Source organism: Anomaloglossus baeobatrachus, chromosome 7 (assembly GCF_048569485.1).
Source record: "Anomaloglossus baeobatrachus isolate aAnoBae1 chromosome 7, aAnoBae1.hap1, whole genome shotgun sequence".
Lineage (NCBI taxonomy): Eukaryota > Metazoa > Chordata > Amphibia > Anura > Aromobatidae > Anomaloglossus > Anomaloglossus baeobatrachus.
Genome location: NC_134359.1, coordinates 48894731 through 48915365, shown reverse-complemented (window position 1 = coordinate 48915365; position 20635 = coordinate 48894731). Strand labels below are relative to the sequence as shown.

The window sequence follows — 20635 nt, the reverse complement described above, 5'->3', positions numbered from 1 at the left end:
TTAATTCTGAGATCTTTCTTTAGAGGGAGTTTCTCTTCCAGTAATACAGGCTGCATGAGAGGTCTGTGTCTCCAGAATGCTGCTGTTTCCTTGCATTCATGTATTAGCACAGCTTCTATCCTGCACTCATTTCTCTGTGCTTTCCTGCTTTTCTATAGCCTGTTTTCTCTGCCCTCCCAGATATTGTTTGTACATGCCCCTCTGTTCACTCTTGAGATCTGTCTACAATCCCCTCTTGGCTGCTATCTTTTAAGGGTGCAATCAGGTGGCTGTAATAATCAAACTGAGATCAGACTGGTGTGGTTGCGGTTCTCCCCACCCGAGTATGACAGCTGCATAGAAATATATGAACCTGTCCCTCTCAGGTTGGGAGACCTGCTGGACAGTCCTTAAGTGGTGGTCCAATTTCGGGCCTATTTTATACCGCCATCTGACTGCACCCTAAGGGTACGTGCCCATGATTAGGACCTGCTGTGTCCTGGATGCGGTGGGTCCTGACCTGTGGGGCCGCGAGTCTCCTCTACAGTAGACTACAGCTACACCATGTGAAAACACACAATGGAGTATGATAAATCAAATATAAATTTATTAAGGTATAAATAACCTACAAACACATAACAGAGTAGAAACTACTCTGTAGCACAGTATGAATATCTTACACAATAAAAGACCATTACAAGGAGCAAGTAAATCTCATCAAGGTGGGGCCTAGAGGACTACATCAATGTCATAATATCATAAATAGTCTGGGGGAAAATCAAAAAGCAGATTGGATAAAAACCACATATCCTGCTCCCCTCAGACCTATATCCTAGTAAGATCCTGCTTATATCCAAAGGGTTACATTCATTGCAAACCACCTCCATGCCGTGGTGCATGCAATATGATGCCAGAATACGGAAATAGTCACAGATGTTATATCAAGATATCCATATTAATCATATTACATACCCGCTGGATGAATAAGCAGTCTCAAGCAGTCCTCTGTCCAAGCCCGACGCGCGTTTCGTGATCCTTTCTCAAGGGCCACCACACCACACGTAGACTACAGCTGCTCGTGCCCACAATCCAGGCTTGGGCAGTTGTGGTCTCTCTTCTGTTCTCCCTGCGGAGGATGCGTGCGACTCCACAACAAAAGGGGTCGTCCTGATTCATAACCTTCTGCTAACAGGCTAAGCGAGGTGTAAAAAAAAAAACAACAAACAACAAGCCGTGCTTTACTTACCCTTCCTTGTCCCAACACTGTGTCTCTTTCACTGCCCTGACACCTTGTTTTGGTTGCAGCGGTAATATCACTCTGACAGCGCTGCAGCCAATCACAAAGCTCATTGTCTCTGTCGATGTCTGTGGAATGTGCCGATGAGCTCACTGATTGGCTGCAGTGGTGTCTCACAATGTCGCCTCTGCAGTCAAAGATCAAAGACCTAGAGACATGTTGGACCAGGGGAGGGTAAGTAAAGCTCAGTCTTTGTTTTTACACCTATCTGAGCCTGCGGGCAGAAGATTAGTGAACTAGGACAACACCTTTTACTAAACATAATTTAGAAACTTGCTCAATGATTATTTTTACCTATAATGCTGTCGTTTCTGAAAAATCTAATATTTTTTTAATTTATTCTAGCTACATCTCCAACAGAGATAAGGCCGCCACCATTACAAGGCAAGTATTGTGGCTTCATTCAGTATTTAAGTGATTGTATTGTCTATAGTATTGATAATTTCATTATTTTATTATATGATTTCAGATTATTTGTTTGCAAATGTGCAGTTAAAGGGCTAGATAAACATGACTGATGCACTTATAATAGGCAGTCTAAGTGCAATGTCCGCCCCAGTGCACGTCCATCCTGATTAGCAGCCGTCTTCTATGTTATATTTTTTTTAAAGGGAACCTGTCAGGTGCACTATGCCCCCAGGACCACAAGCAGTTCTGGGTGCATATTGCTAATTCCTGTATACACTAGCATAGATAAAGAGATCTTTAGAAAAAGTATTTCTAAAGATCCTTTATAATATGCTAATGAGTGCAGGGACTAGTCACAGGGGCGTTGGTTCCCTCGACTAGTCCGCCCTCTTAGCATGTTAGCCCACAGGGGTGTACTAAGATGCTATTCAATGCCCATTGCCCGGCTTCATCAGCGGTGACACGCTTACCTGTCTCTATTGTCACCACTTCACACGCCAGGTTTAGGGTCAGTGCGCATGATGATCCCGCACTTCTGGTCATACGCAGTAGACCTCTCTGAAATCAGGACGTGTACACCATTCTTCATGGTTTGCATAACCAGTCGTGCGGTGACTTCTGATTCTGTGCACTGACCTTAAACCCTTTAAGACTTTCCGCAAGATCTTCATATTTATTTGCGGCACAATCGCCTGCACGGCCACACCCCCACTAACATAGATAAAACCTGCTCAACGGTGTACGATACAGCGCCAAATAACTGAGCGGTTAATTCAGCTCTGCTACATTTGTAGATGTCATATTGTCCATTCATTCTTACAGAATCTTGTCTGAACGTAGATACAAAACAGAACGATGAAAAAGGCTTCTTCAACTTTTTCCGCAGAAGTACTAAAAAGAAACGTGATCAGGTAAGATTTCTGGCAAAATCTAATTTATTTTATATTGCATGGAAAAACAAAAAACAATTTGTCTTTGAGGTGGGAAAAACAAAACACCATTGCTTTTTTTTTTTATTATTATTTATTATTATTATTATTATTATTATTAAATTAATAATTAAATATATAATTATATAATTAAATTAATATTAATAAATTATTATGTAATTTATTATTAATAATAATAATAATAATAATAAATTAAATAATATTTTATTATTAAGAAATCATTCACTTGGAAAGTATAAATAACAGTATAACTTCATTCTATGGTTGGAACGATGCTACTTTTACCAAATAAAAAACACTTTTTGTGCTATCGTCTGAGAACCAGAATATTTTTGTTTCAATTTCCCGTGCGCGAGGCTTTTTTTTATTTATTTATTTTTTATTTATCTTACACAATCGGCTGTAGTTTGGAAGCAAGCTAGCAAATAAAAACCCAAACAATTATTGAATTTTCGTTTGCTGCTTACAGCATTCACCTTGAGGGATCAATATTGTGATAATATTCTTTGTTACATTTTTGTTTATGACAATTAAATCTTTTTTTTTTTTATTTTTTTTCATTTCATGAGAGTGCGCTTTTATATAGATGGATACGTACATACATCATAATATATTATAATATATAAAATGTTGGGGAAGAAGGCTGATGACAGAAAAGCCCCCTCACTGTCCACTAGCTATTGAATAAAGTATCTACTGGTTTAATTATTAATGCCTGGATCGGAGCTAAGTCTATCAGATGGAATCTGGATCAGACAACTTTTCTTCTTTCCTGATATGTTTTTTTTTGTTATTTTTTTGTTTTTCTTTTGTGCATGAAGTGACAATTTTGAAGCATTTCTCTTGCGATCTTTGGGCTGTGCTCTTGCCTCTGTGATCCAACCTGAAAATGTATGAATAAATGATCACTTTCACTGTTGATACGGTGCAGATACACAATCTGATTCTATCCATGCTGCTGAAACAAATGTGGAAAGGTAACAATTGGAAAATACTTGTACATTTTCTGGAGGAATAACCGAGAAATGGCACAAAACAAGTCAGGAGGAATAGGAGGTAGTCAATAGTAGCAGAAGGCGTTCTTTCTTCCAAGTGAAATTGCCTTGCCTTTCTCTTGTATATTAGTTGATCCAAAGTATTGGATGTCAGCATTAGAAGTAACATTTTGGTGGTCAAAAATAACTGAAAATTTTGTAAATTACCAGATGATTACTGATTGTTCATTTTCTCCTATGAGCTTTTGTTCTGATTTCAACAGAACTGACTTATTGGCATTGCGTGTTCTAGAGGGTGATGTTACATTTTTACGAATTCCTCCAATTAACACTTTATTTTCTTTCTCATTTTTCTTGTATTCCGCACAGACCTCTAGTGCTCCCGCCACACCACTGCTCAACAAACCAAGGCAACAACACATAATGATGAGAGCGAATACAGTCTCCAAGTCTTATGACTCCAACACAATGCCTTCTGATGTACCAAAGAAACGGAGAGCCCCGCTGCCGCCCATGCACCCGCCGCACAACAGTGCCAACGAAATACACCGGGGGCAGATCCGAACCTCATCCTGCGTGGTCAAATCTGTCAGCAATGAGTATTCAGAAAAGGCAAGTCACATATACATGTGTATGTGTGTATATATATATACATACTGTACTTTAATGGTTACTTGTTCATATATTTCTAAGAATAATATGCAGATATACAAAGGGATAGGGAACGTCGTAGACTGTTTTGAAGGGAAAATGTAGCCCCGCGCTTTAGTTACTCTCCAAAAAACCTGCCTCCGTTAAAGACAATGGAGCTGCAAGCTATAGGTTATTCATAGCAGCTCTGATTGGTTGCTGTAGGAACAAAGGAAATTGTTAGTATAAGAAGCTTATGTGTGAGGTAATAAGATGTCGGTGAGAAGACGGATAGAGAGAGACAGAAAGAGACAGACAGACATAGGCACAGACAGAGTAAGAGGCAGACGGGGAAAGAGACGGACAGACTGGGAAAGAGACGGACAGACGGGGGAAAGAGACGGACAGACTGGGAAAGAGACGGACAGACGGGGAAAGAGACGGACAGACGGGGAAAGAGACGGACAGACGGGGAAAGAGACGGACCGACGGGGAAAGAGACGGACCGACGGGGAAAGAGACGGGCAGACGGGGAAAGAGACGGGCAGACGGGGAAAGAGACGGGCAGACGGGGAAAGAGACGGGCAGACGGGGAAAGAGACGGGCAGACGGGGAAAGAGACGGGCAGACGGGGAAAGAGACGGGCAGACGGGGAAAGAGACGGGCAGACGGGGAAAGAGACGGGCAGACGGGGAAAGAGACGGGCAGACGGGGAAAGAGACGGACAGACGGGGAAAGAGACGGACAGACGGGGAAAGAGACGGTTACAGCATATATATATATATATATATATATATATATATATATATATATAGAGAGAGAGAGAGCAAATTTAGAAATTGGTATAATAAACTATATTTATTGATATATATTTCCATATTTATATTTTGCTTTATTTTTTTCAACACACAATTCAGTTTCAATTTACATCCACCCCTCATCTCACCTTATAACTTAAAGTTTCCAAATACAGTAGCATAACTTTGTGTCAGCAAAAGCTAACTTAAAGGAGTATTCCCATCTCCAATATCCTGTCCCAATATGTATTAGGTGTAACAATAATAATTAACAATATTAGCAAATCGCTCTAATTAGAAATGTAGTGTAGTTCTCCTGATTAGCCATGTCGCTTACCTCATGTGCAGGGCATTGCAGCTTAGGTATCTATGGTTTCGTACACTCTTCTAGTGACGGTTGCTTGTTATCGTCACTGAATCAGGACCATCATAGTAATACTATTCCTGTGATTGTCCCCATATAGGCGGGATCTGTACTAAGTAACGCGTTGACATTAAATCACACTTAGGATCATTTTATCTTCTGTCATTTTTTCAACAGCAGTGCGGATTAACCCCTTCATTCCAGTATTCCGCAAAGTGTAGACTGTGAAACATATTGTTTTCCTCAAGTGTGAAACATTACAGTTAAGATAATTAGTCAGTAAAGACAGTATACCACTCGGAGCCGCCATCTTTACCTCATGTAATGGGACAATCCACATTATAAGATGCAGCATCTAATCCTATGGTTACCTTCTTTCCAGGCATCGGCCAGATTTGACAGGTCCAGAACCGGCTCCTTCCAGCACGGCGGGACATCATCATCATCAGCCTTTAATTCTTCTCTGAGGAGGACAAAGAGGAAAGCCCCGCTGCCGCCATCACCCCCTGCAGTATCCCCGTCAGACGTCACTGATGAGAACGGTAACGCCATCGGTAATTGACTTTATTTTATATCCAACTTGACAAAGTAAAACTTCAGTCCCCACTTACTAAAGTCCAGACACTTCCTGTGTGTCCAGATGTGCTCACGAGCGATGAGCGAGAGCAAAATGTCTTCGTACTCAAATCGAGTGGGTCAGACTCTCAGAAATGCTGGACTCGAGTACCGAGCACAACAGGAGTCAATGGAGGACTAGAGCATATCTTTCCCCAGTCACCGTTCTGTTACCTGCCCTGACACAGCCCCCGGCCACCACAGTCCCCATCACCCGCGTGCAGCTGAGATTGCCTGGCACCCTCCGTTCCATCTTACCGGCGACCACAGTCCCCATCACCCGCGTGCAGCTGAGATTGCCCGGCACCCTCCATTCCGTCATACCGGCCACCACAGTCCCCATCACCCGCGTGCAGCAGAGATTGCCTGGCACCCTCCGTTCCATCTTACCGGCCACCACAGTCCCCATCACCCGCGTGCAGCAGAGATTGCCTGGCACCCTCCGTTCCATCTTACCGGCGACCACAGTCCCCATCACCCGCGTGCAGCTGAGATTGCCTGGCACCCTCCATTCCGTCATACCGGCCACCACAGTCCCCATCACCCGCGTGCAGCAGAGATTGGCTGGCACCCTCGGTTCCATCTTACCGGCCACCACAGTCCCCATCACCCGCGTGCAGCAGAGATTGCCTGACAACCTCTGTTCCATCTTACTGGCCACCACAGTCCCCATCACCCGCGTGCAGCTGAGATTGCCTGGCACCCTCCGTTCCATCTTACCGGCGACCACAGTCCCCATCATCCGTGTGCAGCAGAGATTGCCGGGCACCCTCCGTTCCGTCTTACCGGCCACCACAGTCCCCATCACCCGCGTGCAGCAGAGATTGCCTGGCACCCTCCGTTCCATCTTACCGGCCACCACAGTCCCCATCACCCGCGTGCAGCAGAGATTGCCTGACAACCTCTGTTCCATCTTACCGGCGACCACAGTCCCCATCATCCGCGTGCAGCAGAGATTGCCTGGCACCCTCCGTTCCGTCTTCTTGGCGACAACAGTCTCTATCATCCGCGCGCAGCTGGCAACTTCTGTTCCGTGTGCGCAGTCCAAATATTCCCCCCAGCCAAAGTAACTGTGCAGTTAGTTCCACTCGAGTCCTCTTTTTGGAAAAGAGAGAGATTTATTTTCCGGAACAGAGGTGGCCGGGAAGACGTAAGACAGGTTGCTGGGCAATGTCTGCCCCCTGCTGCACGCGGATGATGGAGACTGTGGTGAACGAGTGTTGTGTCTGGGCAGGTAACACTATGGGGAGTCGAGCACTTAGCTCCAGCACCCACGATACTCATTCGAGCACCGCGCGTTCCGAGCACCCCAATGCTTGATGGAGTATTGAGCAGTGTCGCGCACGCTTACCCATCAATGATGCTTACCCTTACCTCACAGCCAATTCTCCCTCTACAAATTCAATACACATCTAATTGCAGTTCAGTTAACTACCACTAGGTGGCCACCTATAGACATTTATAGCATATCTCCCAACTAGTGCTGAGCGTACCCAGACTATAAAAGTCCGGATCCGCGTGGTTTCAGCGCTATATCTGTGCCGCACCCTGGCGCGGAATTCTGCGTGCACGATCCGGATTCGGCAATTAATAAAAATGAAGAAAATCAGAAATAAATTAGCGTTTCATACTTACCGAGACTCTGTGTCATGGCGGCACACTGCTTCCCGGTCGTGCTTTCACTTCCTCTGCTGTGCACACAATCACACAGCTTTCCGTCTTTTCCCCGCTCACCGGCCGTCCTCTCAGCTGTGATTGGTTCCTGGCTGACGCGCCCCCAGCCTGTGACAGCTCTGCCGTGCAGTCATCGCTTATCGCGGTCAGTACTACGCTGCACTCAGAGCGGGCAGCCGTGCTCTGTGGCTGCTCACTCTGACATGTAGCAGAGCTGGATGTGTCTCTGCTGGATCTCGTGTGGATTACGCTGGAGCTGCAGGGCTGTGTTGGGATAATAAAGTGGTGAAGGAGGAGGCTGCATTTGTATTATATTCCAAATAAAAGATTTCCCTGTGTCTTGTTTATTTACTGTAATTTACAGGTTTGTGATGCGGGTATCTCACAGACGTCTGTGTAATCACAAACCTGAGGTTTAATAGCAGCCATGCGCTGTTATTAACCCCTGCTATTACCTTGATTGCCACCGCACCAGGGCAATCAAGATGAGCCGATATCGCACCGGAATTGACACATCTAATAGATGCGGCTATACCGGGCGGCTGCGGGCTGAGGATATACCAGCCCCCAGCCGGCGTTATCATGACTGGGAATGAAAATAGGGGGGACCGCACGTCGTTTTTTTTTTTTTTAATTATTTATTTAAATAATAAAAAAAAACGCATGCGGTTTTATCTTAGGCAGCAGTCACAGCGAGGGACTCCAACAAGTCTGACATCGCAGCACAGCCGCACACACATCTGACAGGAGCGTGCATGTGTTTCTAGGTACATGCACGCTCATGTTCAGACAGTGGCAGGCGGTGCCAGGTGATGTCATGGCAGACCCGCATGAGTCTGACATATCATCACCCGCACACTTCTGAGGGCTCTTGTACACTTGCATACCGCTTCCGATGTGACAGCATCGGAAGCGATATGCAAATGACCCTCTGCTGTGGGTGTCAGCCGATGGTCATGCGACTGTGATGCGATCTTGCAATCGCATCACAGGAGCAGAGAAGAGGGGGAGCACTCTCCTTCGCTGTCTGTCTCCGCGTGCACCGGTGTGATTCCCTTACATGACACACGGCTCACGCTGCCAGTACAGCAGAGCCGAGTGTCATGCGAGTGTCCCTGCTAGAGGTCATTGAGAGCGGACCTGTGCTGCGGGGGGCGGGCCGGCACTGAGGAGGGGAGGGGCTGGAGCTGCGGAGGAGACAATGTCACAGCCCAGCCTGTCACAGCCTCTGCTCAGTCAGTGTCTACACTCAGAGCGGGCAGCCGTGCTTTACGGCTGCTTGCTGTGTGAGATGTAGCAGAGCCGGATGTGTCGCCGTGGGATGTGTGGATTACACCGGAGTTGGAGGGGTGTTGAGAGTAATAAAGTGTAATAAAGTGGTGAACGAGGACGTGTTTGTACTTTATTCTAAATAAAGGATTTTTTCTCTGTGTTTATTTACATTCATTTTCAGGTTTGTGATGTGGGTATCTCACAGACGCCCGTGCGGTCACAAACCTATTACCCCGACTGGCACCGCATCACGCCTCTGGGAAGAGCTGGTAATGTACCGGGATTGCCACATCTAATAGATGCGGCAATACCGGGCGGCTGCGGACTGAGAATATACCAGCCCCCGGCTGGCATTATCATGGCTGGGGATTAAAATTAGGGGGACCGCACGTTGGGTTTTTTAATTTTATTTATTTAAATAAAAAAAAAAAGCCAGAGTCACACTTGCGACGGATACACTGCTTTCCCCGCCCAGCAACCATCCTGTCGCCTGTGATTGGTTGCAGTCAGCTGCCATGCTGCCACTCAGGGTGGGGGTGTGTCTAACTGCAACCAATGACACACGCCGGTGGGCGGGCAAAACAATAAATTTTGAATTGTCGGCTCCGGAAGAGTAAAACGTGACCCGGAAGGAGTGTGCCGCCATGTCAGTGAGTACACCGCGCACGCTCCTAGCCCCCATCTTCTCCACAAACGTTTTTAATCTCTGGATTCCGGTCCCCATTGACTTATATGGGCACCGGATTCCGGAGCAAATCGGACTTTTTTTTAAGTCTGTCAGTGATCCCCCGGCCCCGGTTTTTTAGGTGTTCGATCAGCTCTACTCCCAACATTATTTTTTTTTTTTCTTCAATGAAGTGGTGATCTCGCACCACTTATCTTTTGTCTATGTGGAGCAATTAGGAAGCGGTGTGTGGCAGGTGGATTTTTTAGCTGTACAATACAATATTCTGTTGTTGCTGGAATCCTTCCATAATGCTTTATACTGCGGCTCAGTCTGATCAGATTGGCTACAGAATATATGCACAAGCCCAGCATGGAGTCACTGTATGGAGGGCTGATTTAATTTTGGGCTTGTGATTATATTGTGGCTCAGTGGTTACTACCTATTGCCTTATAGCCCTTTAATTCCGACTAAGGGCAAATCTACATGGAGATGTGTCTGAATTTGTTTCCTTTTGTTCTCCAAATTCCTCCTAAACACAACTCCCAAGGGAATTGAGTTCCTATGTAACTGTCCCCAGTTTGTTTGCGCAAGTATGCAGGGCTGCAGTGTAAAGCATAGGGGAGAGATAGGTTTAGGCCAATATTCTATGGTGCTACTTCAGTCACATGTGATAAATAATAGTTTTAACAAGAATTTTATTTCTGACAGGGGCTTCAGAAGAAATAAACTACGAGATCGCCTCTGATGATGATCACAATCTTCACGAGACGTCCCCAGGTATACTGTGGTTTTTTCCACTTTTTTAAATAGGTCTTCTGATTTTAGGACTCTGAGTTACTTCGGTGCTAGTCGTAGACACCCGGTATAAATTCACCCGTGGATTTTGATGAAAATCTACAGGAAATCTGCATCTGTAGACGTGAGCCTAAAATGAGATAAACTACATCAATCCGAACCTTTTATAAAAAAAAAATAAAAAAATGTATGTATATATGTGTATGTATGTGTGTGTGTGTGTGTGTGTGTGTGTATATATATATATATATATATATATATATATATATATATATATATATATATATATATATATATATATATATATATATATATATATATATATATATATATATATATATATATAAAAAAAAAAATATATATATATATATATTAAAAATACTGTAGTAGTAATAATAATAACCTTCCCTACAGACAATGACAGTGTTACCAGCTGATAGTACAGTTTTCAGTGTGGACATTATGATTCCTAACCACTAGGGGGGGCATTGGTAAAAAGCTTGTAACGTTTTGTAGGGATGTTTGTTTTAATTACTTTTGTGCTTAAATTTTAGGCACATTATAAAAGTGAAATGAAAATTTTTTTTGAGTTTACTGTTTTTTAAAAAAACCTGTAAGATAAGTTTTGTGCTGAAACTTTCTTCATCGGTAAAACTGCTTCATTGTTTGCCTATCACGGTTTATGCACAGCTGTAGCGACACCTGCTGGTATTTATGGGAAATGCAGTTAAGTCATATTTTTAGCAGGTAAAAACTTAATATTGTTGAATAATTAGGATTAAGCTAGGGTCAGACAGGTAAGTTGGTTTTCTTTTTACTTTTTTTTTTTTTTTTTTTAATAACCAGTAGGGAACCTTAGAAGGTGTAAAAGTATAATATATCCACTCATTGTGTTAGAAACTGCAATGTGTTAATTCTCTTTCTGCCTTGGTGGCCCCAAGTGACCCTCACTGAAGCTCTACCCTTCTGCGCCAAAAGGAAAATTCACATTATTGTGAGGATACAGATTATTTTTAAATACATATTAGTAAAATAAAAATAGAAAATAAAATATATATATTATATATACAATATATATATATATATATATATATATATATATATATATATATATATATATATATATATATATATATATATATATATATATATATATATATAATCTATATATATATATAATCTATATATATATATATATCTCTATCTATATATATAATTGCCTTATTCTGTCTGTCTGTCTGTCTGTCTGTCTGTCTGTCATGCTCCGAAATTGTGTCCTTACGGTGACACAAAGCTGATTGGCCGCTGGGCTCGCCATGGCCCCGCCCCCCCACACGGATTGGCCTCTCGCCCCGGCTCTCTGCAGGCCCCACCCCCCTCACGCAATGCACGCTCGCTCGCTCTGGCCCAACTGACACGGAGCCCCGATTCCCAGGTGAGTACACACACACACATCAGATCACACTCACTCTCACACTCACTCTCACACACACCTCACACATCACAACATGCTGGGATATCGCTTGCTTCTACACCGGCTCCGTCAGGATCCCAGCAGCGCCAGACATAACCTTGCGATGCTGGGATCTTCACGGAGACCGTGAACGCTGGTAACCATTATACACATCGGGTAACTAAGGTCCCTTAGTTACCCGATGTGTATCATAGTTACCAGTGTACACCGGCTCACACTCACTCTCACACACACCTCACACACACATCACATCGCATCCACACATCAAGGTCCTGCAGCGCCGGAAAATACAGACACATAACAGCACACACACATAACAGCACACACAAATCAGATCACACTCACTCACACACACACACACATCACATCGCATCCACATACTCACAACATCCTGGGATATCGCTTGCTTCTCGGCGGCGATACTGGCTGTTGTGATCTTCCAGGACCTGCCGGAGGATCACATGGCCAGAAGCATGTGATATCCCCGGATGTTGTGAGTATAAGCGCGTATGTGCGATATCGTCAGTGTCTGTGTGTGTGAGTGGATGCGATCGGGTGTGTGTGAGTGGATGCGATCGGGTGTGTGTGAGTGGATGCGATCGGGTGTGTGTGAGTGGATGCGATCGGGTGTGTGTGAGTGGATGCGATCGGGGGTGTGAGGGGATGCGATCGGGTGTGTGTGAGTGGATGCGATCGGGTGTGTGTGAGTGGATGCGATCGGGTGTGTGAGTGGCGGCAGAGGAGCACGGCGTGCTGAAGGAGGCTGGGAGCAGAGAGGCTGATCATGGGGAAGGCTGGGAGGAGAGAGGCTGATGCTGGGGGAGGCTGGGAGGGGGAGGCTGGGACGAGGGAGGCTGATGCTGGTGGAGGCTGATGCTTGGGGAGGCTGGGAGCGGAAGGCTGATGCTGAGGGAGGCTGGGAGAGGGAGGCTGGGAGGAAGGAGGCTGGGAGGAGAGAGGCTGATCCTGGGGAAGGCTGGGAAGGGGAGGCTGATGCTGGGGGAGGCTGGAAGGAGAGAGGCTGGAAGGAGAGAGGCTGATGGTGGAGGCTGATGCATGGGGAGGCTGATGCTGGGGGAGGCTGGAAGGAGAGAGGCTAATGCAGGTGGAGGCTGATGCTTGGGGAGGCTGATGCTGGGGGAGACTGGGAGAGGAAGGCTGATGCTGAGGGAGGCTGGGAGGAAGGAGGCTGGGAGGAGAGAGGCTGATCCTGGGGAAGGCTGGGAACGGGAGGCTGATGCTGAGGGAGGCCGGAAGGAGAGAGGCTGATGCTGGGGGAGGCTGGAAGGAGAGAGGCTGATGCTGGTGGAGGCTGATGCTTGGGGAGGCTGATGCTGGGGGAGACTGGGAGCGGAAGGCTGATGCTGAGGGAGGCTGGGAGAGGGAGGCTGGGAGGAAGGAGGCTGGGAGGAGAGAGGCTGATCCTGGGGAAGGCTGGGAAGGGGAGGCTGATGCTGGGGGAGGCTGGAAGGAGAGAGGCTGGAAGGAGAGAGGCTGATGCTGGTGGAGGCTGATGCATAGGGAGGCTGATGCTGGGGGAGACTGGGAGCAGAAGGCTGATACTGAGGGAGGCTGGGAGGAAGGAGGCTGGGAGGAAGGAGGCTGGGAGGAGAGAGGCTGATCCTGGGGAAGGCTGGGAAGGGGAGGCTGATGCTGAGGGAAGCTGGAAGGAGAGAGGCTGATGCTGGAGGAGGCTGGAAGGAGAGAGGCTGAGGCTGGGAGGAGAGAGGCTGATGCTGGGGAAGGCTGATGCTGAGGGAGGCTGGGAGGGGAAAGCTGATGCTGGGGAAGGCTGGGAGGACGGAGGCTGGGAGGAGAGAGGCTGAACCTGGGGAAGGCTGGGAGAGGGAGGCTGATGCTGGAGGAGGCTGGAAGGAGAGAGGCTGATGCTGGCGGAGGCTGATGCTGGGGAGGCTGGGAGAGGGAGGCTGATGCTGAGGGAGGCTGGGAGAGGTAGGCTGAGAGAAGAGAGGCTGATGCACACACACACACACACACACACACACACACACACGCGCGCACTGCACAACACACCACACACACACACACACACACTGGGAACCACAAACAACTGCCCTACACAGACACCCACACACACAGACAACGCTGCACACACACAACACCCAACACACAAACACCGCGGCACACACAAATATACGCACATACCGCACAACACACACATTGCTCAAAACATACCTCCCCCCAAAACACACCACACACACACAAACCGCGCAACACACACACAACGCTACAGACACACAGCGCTCCACAAACAACGCAACACACATACAACACCGCTCTCACCCCCCGTCACACCCAGACAACACCCAGAACATGTACAGCGCCCTACACAAACACTTGGTAACTACAGACAACAACATCTCTCTATATATATATATATATATATATAACACAACTTGTGTATTTATTTTATTAAATATTATATATATATATATATATATATATATATATATATATATATATATATATATATATATATATATATATATACTAGAAGGTGGCCCGATTCTACGCATCGGGTATTCTAGAATTTACGTATTGTGTAGTTCATGTATGATTTTTGTTATATATATATATATATATATATATAACAAAAATCATACATGAACTACACAATACGTAAATTCTAGAATACCCGATGCGTAGAATCGGGCCACCTTCTAGTATATATATATATATATATATATATATATATATATATATATATATATAATATTTAATAAAATAAATACACAAGTTGTGTTATTAGATAAAAAATAGAAAATAAAAAAAATATATACACATATATATATTTTTTTTATTTTCTGTGTTTTATTTAATAACACAACTTATGTATATTTTATTATATATTTGTGTGTGTGTGTATATATATGTGTATATATATATATATATAATATATATATATATAATATATATATATATATATATATATATATATATATATATATATATATATATATATATATATATATATATATATATATATATATATATATATATATATATATATATATATATATATATATACATATACATACACACACGATGAGACACACATATATAGTGTCTCATCGTGAGATAATTAAAAATACTAGATATGACAACTTCATACTATCCAAAAATTTCTTTAAAAATGTAAGTAGTTCTTCATTAGAAAACATGGCGCCACCAAGCTACAGAGCCATATGAATCGGTACATGAATCCAGCTCAGAAAGGCATTGGGAACAACACCAGAGGTTCTAAGCACCAGCTGCTAGTGGATAGAGCAGTCGCTCAAGACTCAAGATCCAGACAGACCAATCTCAGCACAGCCTGGATTGACTATAGGAAAGCCTATGACTCAATGCCACACACATGGATCTGTGAATGCTTGGCTCTCTACAATGTCAATAGGAAATTAAGAACCTTCCTCATCAACTCAATGGGGCTATGGAGGACAACACTGGAAGTCAACTCAAGACAACTAGCACAAGTGTCAATCAAATGTGGCATATACCAAGGTGATGCACTATCCCCATTGCTGTTCTGCATAGGCTTAAATCCCCTCAGTCAGATAATAACAGAGTCTGGCTATGGATACAAGTTCAAGAGTGGAAGCATCATCAGCCACCTACTCTACATGGATGACATCAAGCTGTATGCGAAAAATGAACGAGACATCAGTTCACTGATCCACCTGACCAGGATATACAGCGAAGACATTGGGATGTCCTTCGGACTGGAGAAGTGTGGCCGGCTGGTCATAAAGAGAGGCAAGGTAGTAAAGACTGATGGAGTAGAACTACCGGCAGGGCACATAGCAGATGTACAAACCTGCTACAAGTACCTTGGCATCCCACAGGGATATGGTAACCACGATGAGGAGGCACGGAAAGCAGCAACATCCAAATACCATCAAAGGGTAAGACAGGTCCTAAAGAGCCAGCTCAATCGGAAGAATAAGATCTGCGCCATAAATACATACGCTCTGCCAGGTACCAGATACCCTGCTGGCATAGTGTGCTGGCCAAAAGAAGAAATGGAAGCTGCAGATGTGAAGACCCGGAAGCTCCTCACAATGCATGGTGGTCTCCACCCCAAGTCAAACACCCAAAGATTGTATACCAACAGAAAGGAGGGTGGTCGAGGCTTGATAGGTGTCCAAGCCACCATCATGGATGAAACAAGAAGTATCCAGGAATACATCAGAAAAATGGCATCAAAAGATGAAATGCTGAAGGAGAGCCTAAGGGGCACTTTGCACACTGCGACATCGCAGGTGCGATGTCGGTGGGGTCAAATTGAAAATGACGCACTTCCGGCATCGCATGCGACATCGCAGTGTGTAAAGGCTGGATGATACGATTAACGACCGCAAAAGCGTCGTAATCGTATCATCGGTGCAGCGTCGGCGTAATCCATGATTACGCTGACGCGACGGTCCGATGTTGTTCCTCGCTCCTGCGGCAGCACACATCGCTGTGTGTGAAGTCGCAGGAGCGAGGAACGTCTCCTACCGGCCTCACTGCGGCTTCCGTAGGATATGCGGAAGGAAGGAGGTGGGCAGGATGTTTACATCTTGCTCATCTCCGCCCCTCCGCTCTTATTGGCCGGCTGCCGTGTGACGTCGCAGTGACGCCGCACGACCCGCCCCCTTAACAAGGAGGCGGGTCGCCGGCCACAGGGACGTCGCACGGCAGGTGAGTGTGTGTGTGAAGCTGGCATAGCGATAACTTTCGCTACGCCAGCTATCACCACATATCGCTGCTGCGACGGGGGCGGGCACTATCGCACTCGGCATCGCAGCATCGGCCTGCGATGTCTTAGTGTGCAAAGTGCCCCTAAGACCGCAACAACAACAATCCGGGAAGGAAGAACAAGAACATGAAGTGCCATGGCAAGACAAGCCGCTGCATGGGATGTACCATAGACAGATAATGGAGGTGGCTGACATGAAGAAATCCTACCAATGGCTGGAGAAAGCTGGACTCCAGGACAGCACAGGGGCACTAATCATAGCAGCACAAGAGCAGGCGCTAAGTACCAGATCCATAGAAGCAGGGATCTACCACACAAGACAAGACCTAAGGTGTAGACTATGTAAAGAAACCACGGAAACAATCCAACATATAGTGGCAGGATGCAAAATGAAAGCAGGAACAGCGTACACCGAACGCCACAACTAAGTAGCGGGAATTGTATACAGGAATATCTGTACAGTGTATGGGCTAAGTCCCCCGACGTCCAAGTGGGAGACCCCAAAAAAAGTGGTGGAGAATGAAAGGGCTAAAATCCTGTGGGACTTCAAGATCCAGACAGATAAGCAAGTGGTAGCTAACCAACCAGATATCGTGATAGTAGACAAGGGTCAGAAGACAGCAATGATAATAGATGTGGCAGTGCCTAATGACAGTAACATCAGAAAGAAGGAAAATGAGAAGCTGGAGAAATGCCAGGGCCTTAAAGAACAACTGGAGAAGATGTGGAAGGTGAAGGTAACAGTGATTCCAGTGGTGATAGGAGCACTTGGAGCAGTGACCCCTAAGTTGGAAAAATGGCTGTAACAGATTCCAGGACCAACATTGAGCTCTCTGTCCAGAAAAGCGCAGGAACAACTAAGATCCTGTGCAGAACCCTCAAACTCCCAGGCCTCTGGTAGAGGACCCGAGAATGAGGAAGGACAAACAACCACCCACAGGGGGTGAGAAGGTAATTTTTTTTTTTTACATATATATGTATATATAGATGTATGTGTGTGTGTGTGTGTGTGTGTGTGTGTGTGTGTGTGTGTGTGTGTATGTATATGTATGTGTGTGTATAATATATATATATATATATATATATATATATATATATATATATATATATATATATATATATATATATATATATATATATATATATATATATATATATATATATATATATATATATATATATATATATATAATATATATATAATATAATATAATATAAAATATAAAATATAAAATGTGTGTGTGTGTGTATATATATATATGCATAATATATATATATATATATATATATATATATATATATATATATATATATTACTAAAATAAATATACATAAGTTGTGTTATTAAATAATATTCTTATTTAGCAATAAGTAAAGGGCAATCAAACATTTGTTACAATAATGAACAAGTAAATTTTAGGAAGAGAATTTTTTATTTTAAACTTGCTGAAAGGGTTAATGCTTCCACACTGCAGTGAATAAACTTTCTTCTTAATGACCCATTGTCTCTAGTGAGTGGCAATCTAAAACACAGATATGTCCCTATTATGTATACCCCTTTTTCACATGTATAGCGCTGTGGAATAAATGGCGCTATAATAAAAAAAATAATGATGATAAATGGCATATTTTTTATTTATTATTATTACTACTATTATTTCATTATCGGGAAGCAGTGTGGTGCTAGATAGTGAGATCTAAAATTATCCAATAAAACATAAATAAAAATATTTTATTTTCATTATTTTTAAGGAACAATTAAAGTATTCAGAGGTATTTTATATGCTTTAGGTCCTCTATGAAGCAAATGGTGGTCTCAGGAGCACCCCCAATGCGCTGAAAAACCTCTTAGACATGCATTTCTTAGGAGACAAGAGCGCACAGCCCCTGCCTGAAAGCGTGCACACAGCACAATACGGATTTATTAGAAAGCTTATTACCCTGAATCATCATTATTGTTTCTCCACGTTTCTGGAGTAATTTGCTTTTTCTTAGTTGTTTTAATATTTACACAGTTTTGAGCCATTTTTTTAGGTTGTCTTTGTCATTTAAAGAGGACCTTTCACCAGTTTGACCATATTAAAGGGGTACTCCGGGGAGATAAAACAAATTCTTTTACTGTCCCTGCCCTAATAAACTATAAAGATGAGATGCACAGTGCAGTTCTATTATCCTTACAATACCTGTAATTCAGTGTGACAAGAGCTGTTCTTTCTGATCCCCCTCCCCTCTGGGATGTTACATCACACATCAGGGAGCATGGCCTGCTCAATGCTGTTAGTAACAGCCCTGATATAGCAGCTTCTGTTGGAGAACAGCGTGTATATACGGCTATTATCGTGATGTTACCAATAGCAGGGAGCAGGCCATACCCCCTGATGTGTGATGTAACATCCCAGAGGGGAGGGGGAGCAGAAAGAGCAGCTCCTGCATTACACTAAATTACACCTATTGTAAGGGTAATAGAACTGTACTGTGCATCCCATCTGTATAGTTTATGGGGACAGGGGAGGTAGAATAATTTTATTTCTTTGTCGCTCCATTGGGAGACCCAGACAATTGGGTGTATAGCTTCTGCCTCCGGAGGCCACACAAAGTATTACACTTTAAAAAGTGTAACCCCTCCCCTCTGCCTATACACCCCCCCGTGCATCACGGGCTCCTCAGTTTTATGCTTTGTGTTGAAGGAGGCACACATGCACTCATGCTCCCATTTTTAGTCAGCAGCAGCTGCTGATTATATCGGATGGAAGAAAAGAGGGCCCTAACAGGGCTCCCGGCATGCTCCCTTCTCACCCCACTAAGTCGGCGGTGTTGTTAAGGTTGAGGTACCCATTGCGGGTACACAGGCCGGAGCCACATGCCGTTTTCCTTCCCCATCCCTTAGGGGCTCTGGGAGAAGTGGGATCCTATCCGGTCATCCAGGCACTGGGACCGGGCTCCCTCCGCAGCCCCTGGGGGATTCTGTCGGACAGGAGACTGAGTATCATCACGGACAGGACCCTGCATCTACAGGTACTCTGTGTCCCCTTGGGGACGGTGCATGGAACACCTTGACCTCAGACGCTGCAGCGACTGCGCTGTTGGTATGAGACCGGGACTACCGCGCCGACCGCGCCTGCTTGCCGGCCGCGGTTTTTAACTTTAGTCCCCGGCTTTTGCGGCCTAGTGCCTTAAACTCCCGCCCCCGGGCCTGCCAGTCAGGGGGAAGGGCGGGACGGTCGGTCTGACGCCGACAGTGAGGGCTGGAGCACACTTGGCTGTCCTCCGCCCCCCTCACTATTCACTCTGGGGCACCAGATTCCCGCACTTTTGTGGTTACGCCCACGGCTCCCTCCTCCCCTGTGAACGCCGACGGCCATGTTTTAAGCACATTCTGCCGGTGGAGGATTTCTGGCAGCACCTCTGGGAGACCCGAGGCAGGGAATCTGGTGGCCACACACTGCTTGAGCGGTCGGTAAGCTAGGTGGCTTCTTCCCACCGGTGCTGGGCCCCCTAGAGTGCTGAACTGTATATATATATATATTATATTGTATACATTTTCTCGGTTCGGCTGTACTGTTAGCTTGTGGCTATATATCCCTCAGTGATCACTCTCCTGGGAGCAAGGGTGCCAAGACACAGGGTTATTTTGCAACCTGTACCTCTTGTGCGGCTATGCTACCTGCAGGTTCCACCTACCCTCACTGTGAGCAATGCTCGGGCCATGTGGCACTCGCTCAGCCGGAGCCTGGGGCACTGGTGGGACCCTCGGCCCAGGTAGAACCGCCGGCTTCCCCTGTCCAGGCGGCAGGGACAGAGTTTGCAGCTTTTGCTGAGAAACTCTCTGAGTCACTTTCACAATCCATGGCTCAGTCTATGGACAAATGGTCTGCTAAGATACTAGAAGCTTTGTAGCCCAGACCGGCCCTTACACAGGCCCCGGGCACTGCGGGATCGCCCCCAGGCCCCTCTCGGTC

The 20635-nt window shown here is 45.2% G+C and overlaps 1 protein-coding gene across 3 annotated transcripts in view; it reads left to right on the top strand.

Moving 5' to 3' along the window:
* COBLL1 (cordon-bleu WH2 repeat protein like 1) overlaps nucleotides 1-20635 on the top strand; it is a 204525-nt gene that overhangs the window by 151415 nt on the left and 32475 nt on the right. For all 3 annotated transcript variants that reach the window (XM_075317272.1, XM_075317271.1, XM_075317270.1), the window contains exons 6-10: nucleotides 1622-1660; nucleotides 2507-2595; nucleotides 3999-4241; nucleotides 5803-5974; nucleotides 10357-10425. In XM_075317272.1, coding sequence (XP_075173387.1) covers nucleotides 1622-1660; nucleotides 2507-2595; nucleotides 3999-4241; nucleotides 5803-5974; nucleotides 10357-10425 — 612 coding nt within the window. The remainder of the gene's footprint in view (nucleotides 1-1621; nucleotides 1661-2506; nucleotides 2596-3998; nucleotides 4242-5802; nucleotides 5975-10356; nucleotides 10426-20635) is intronic.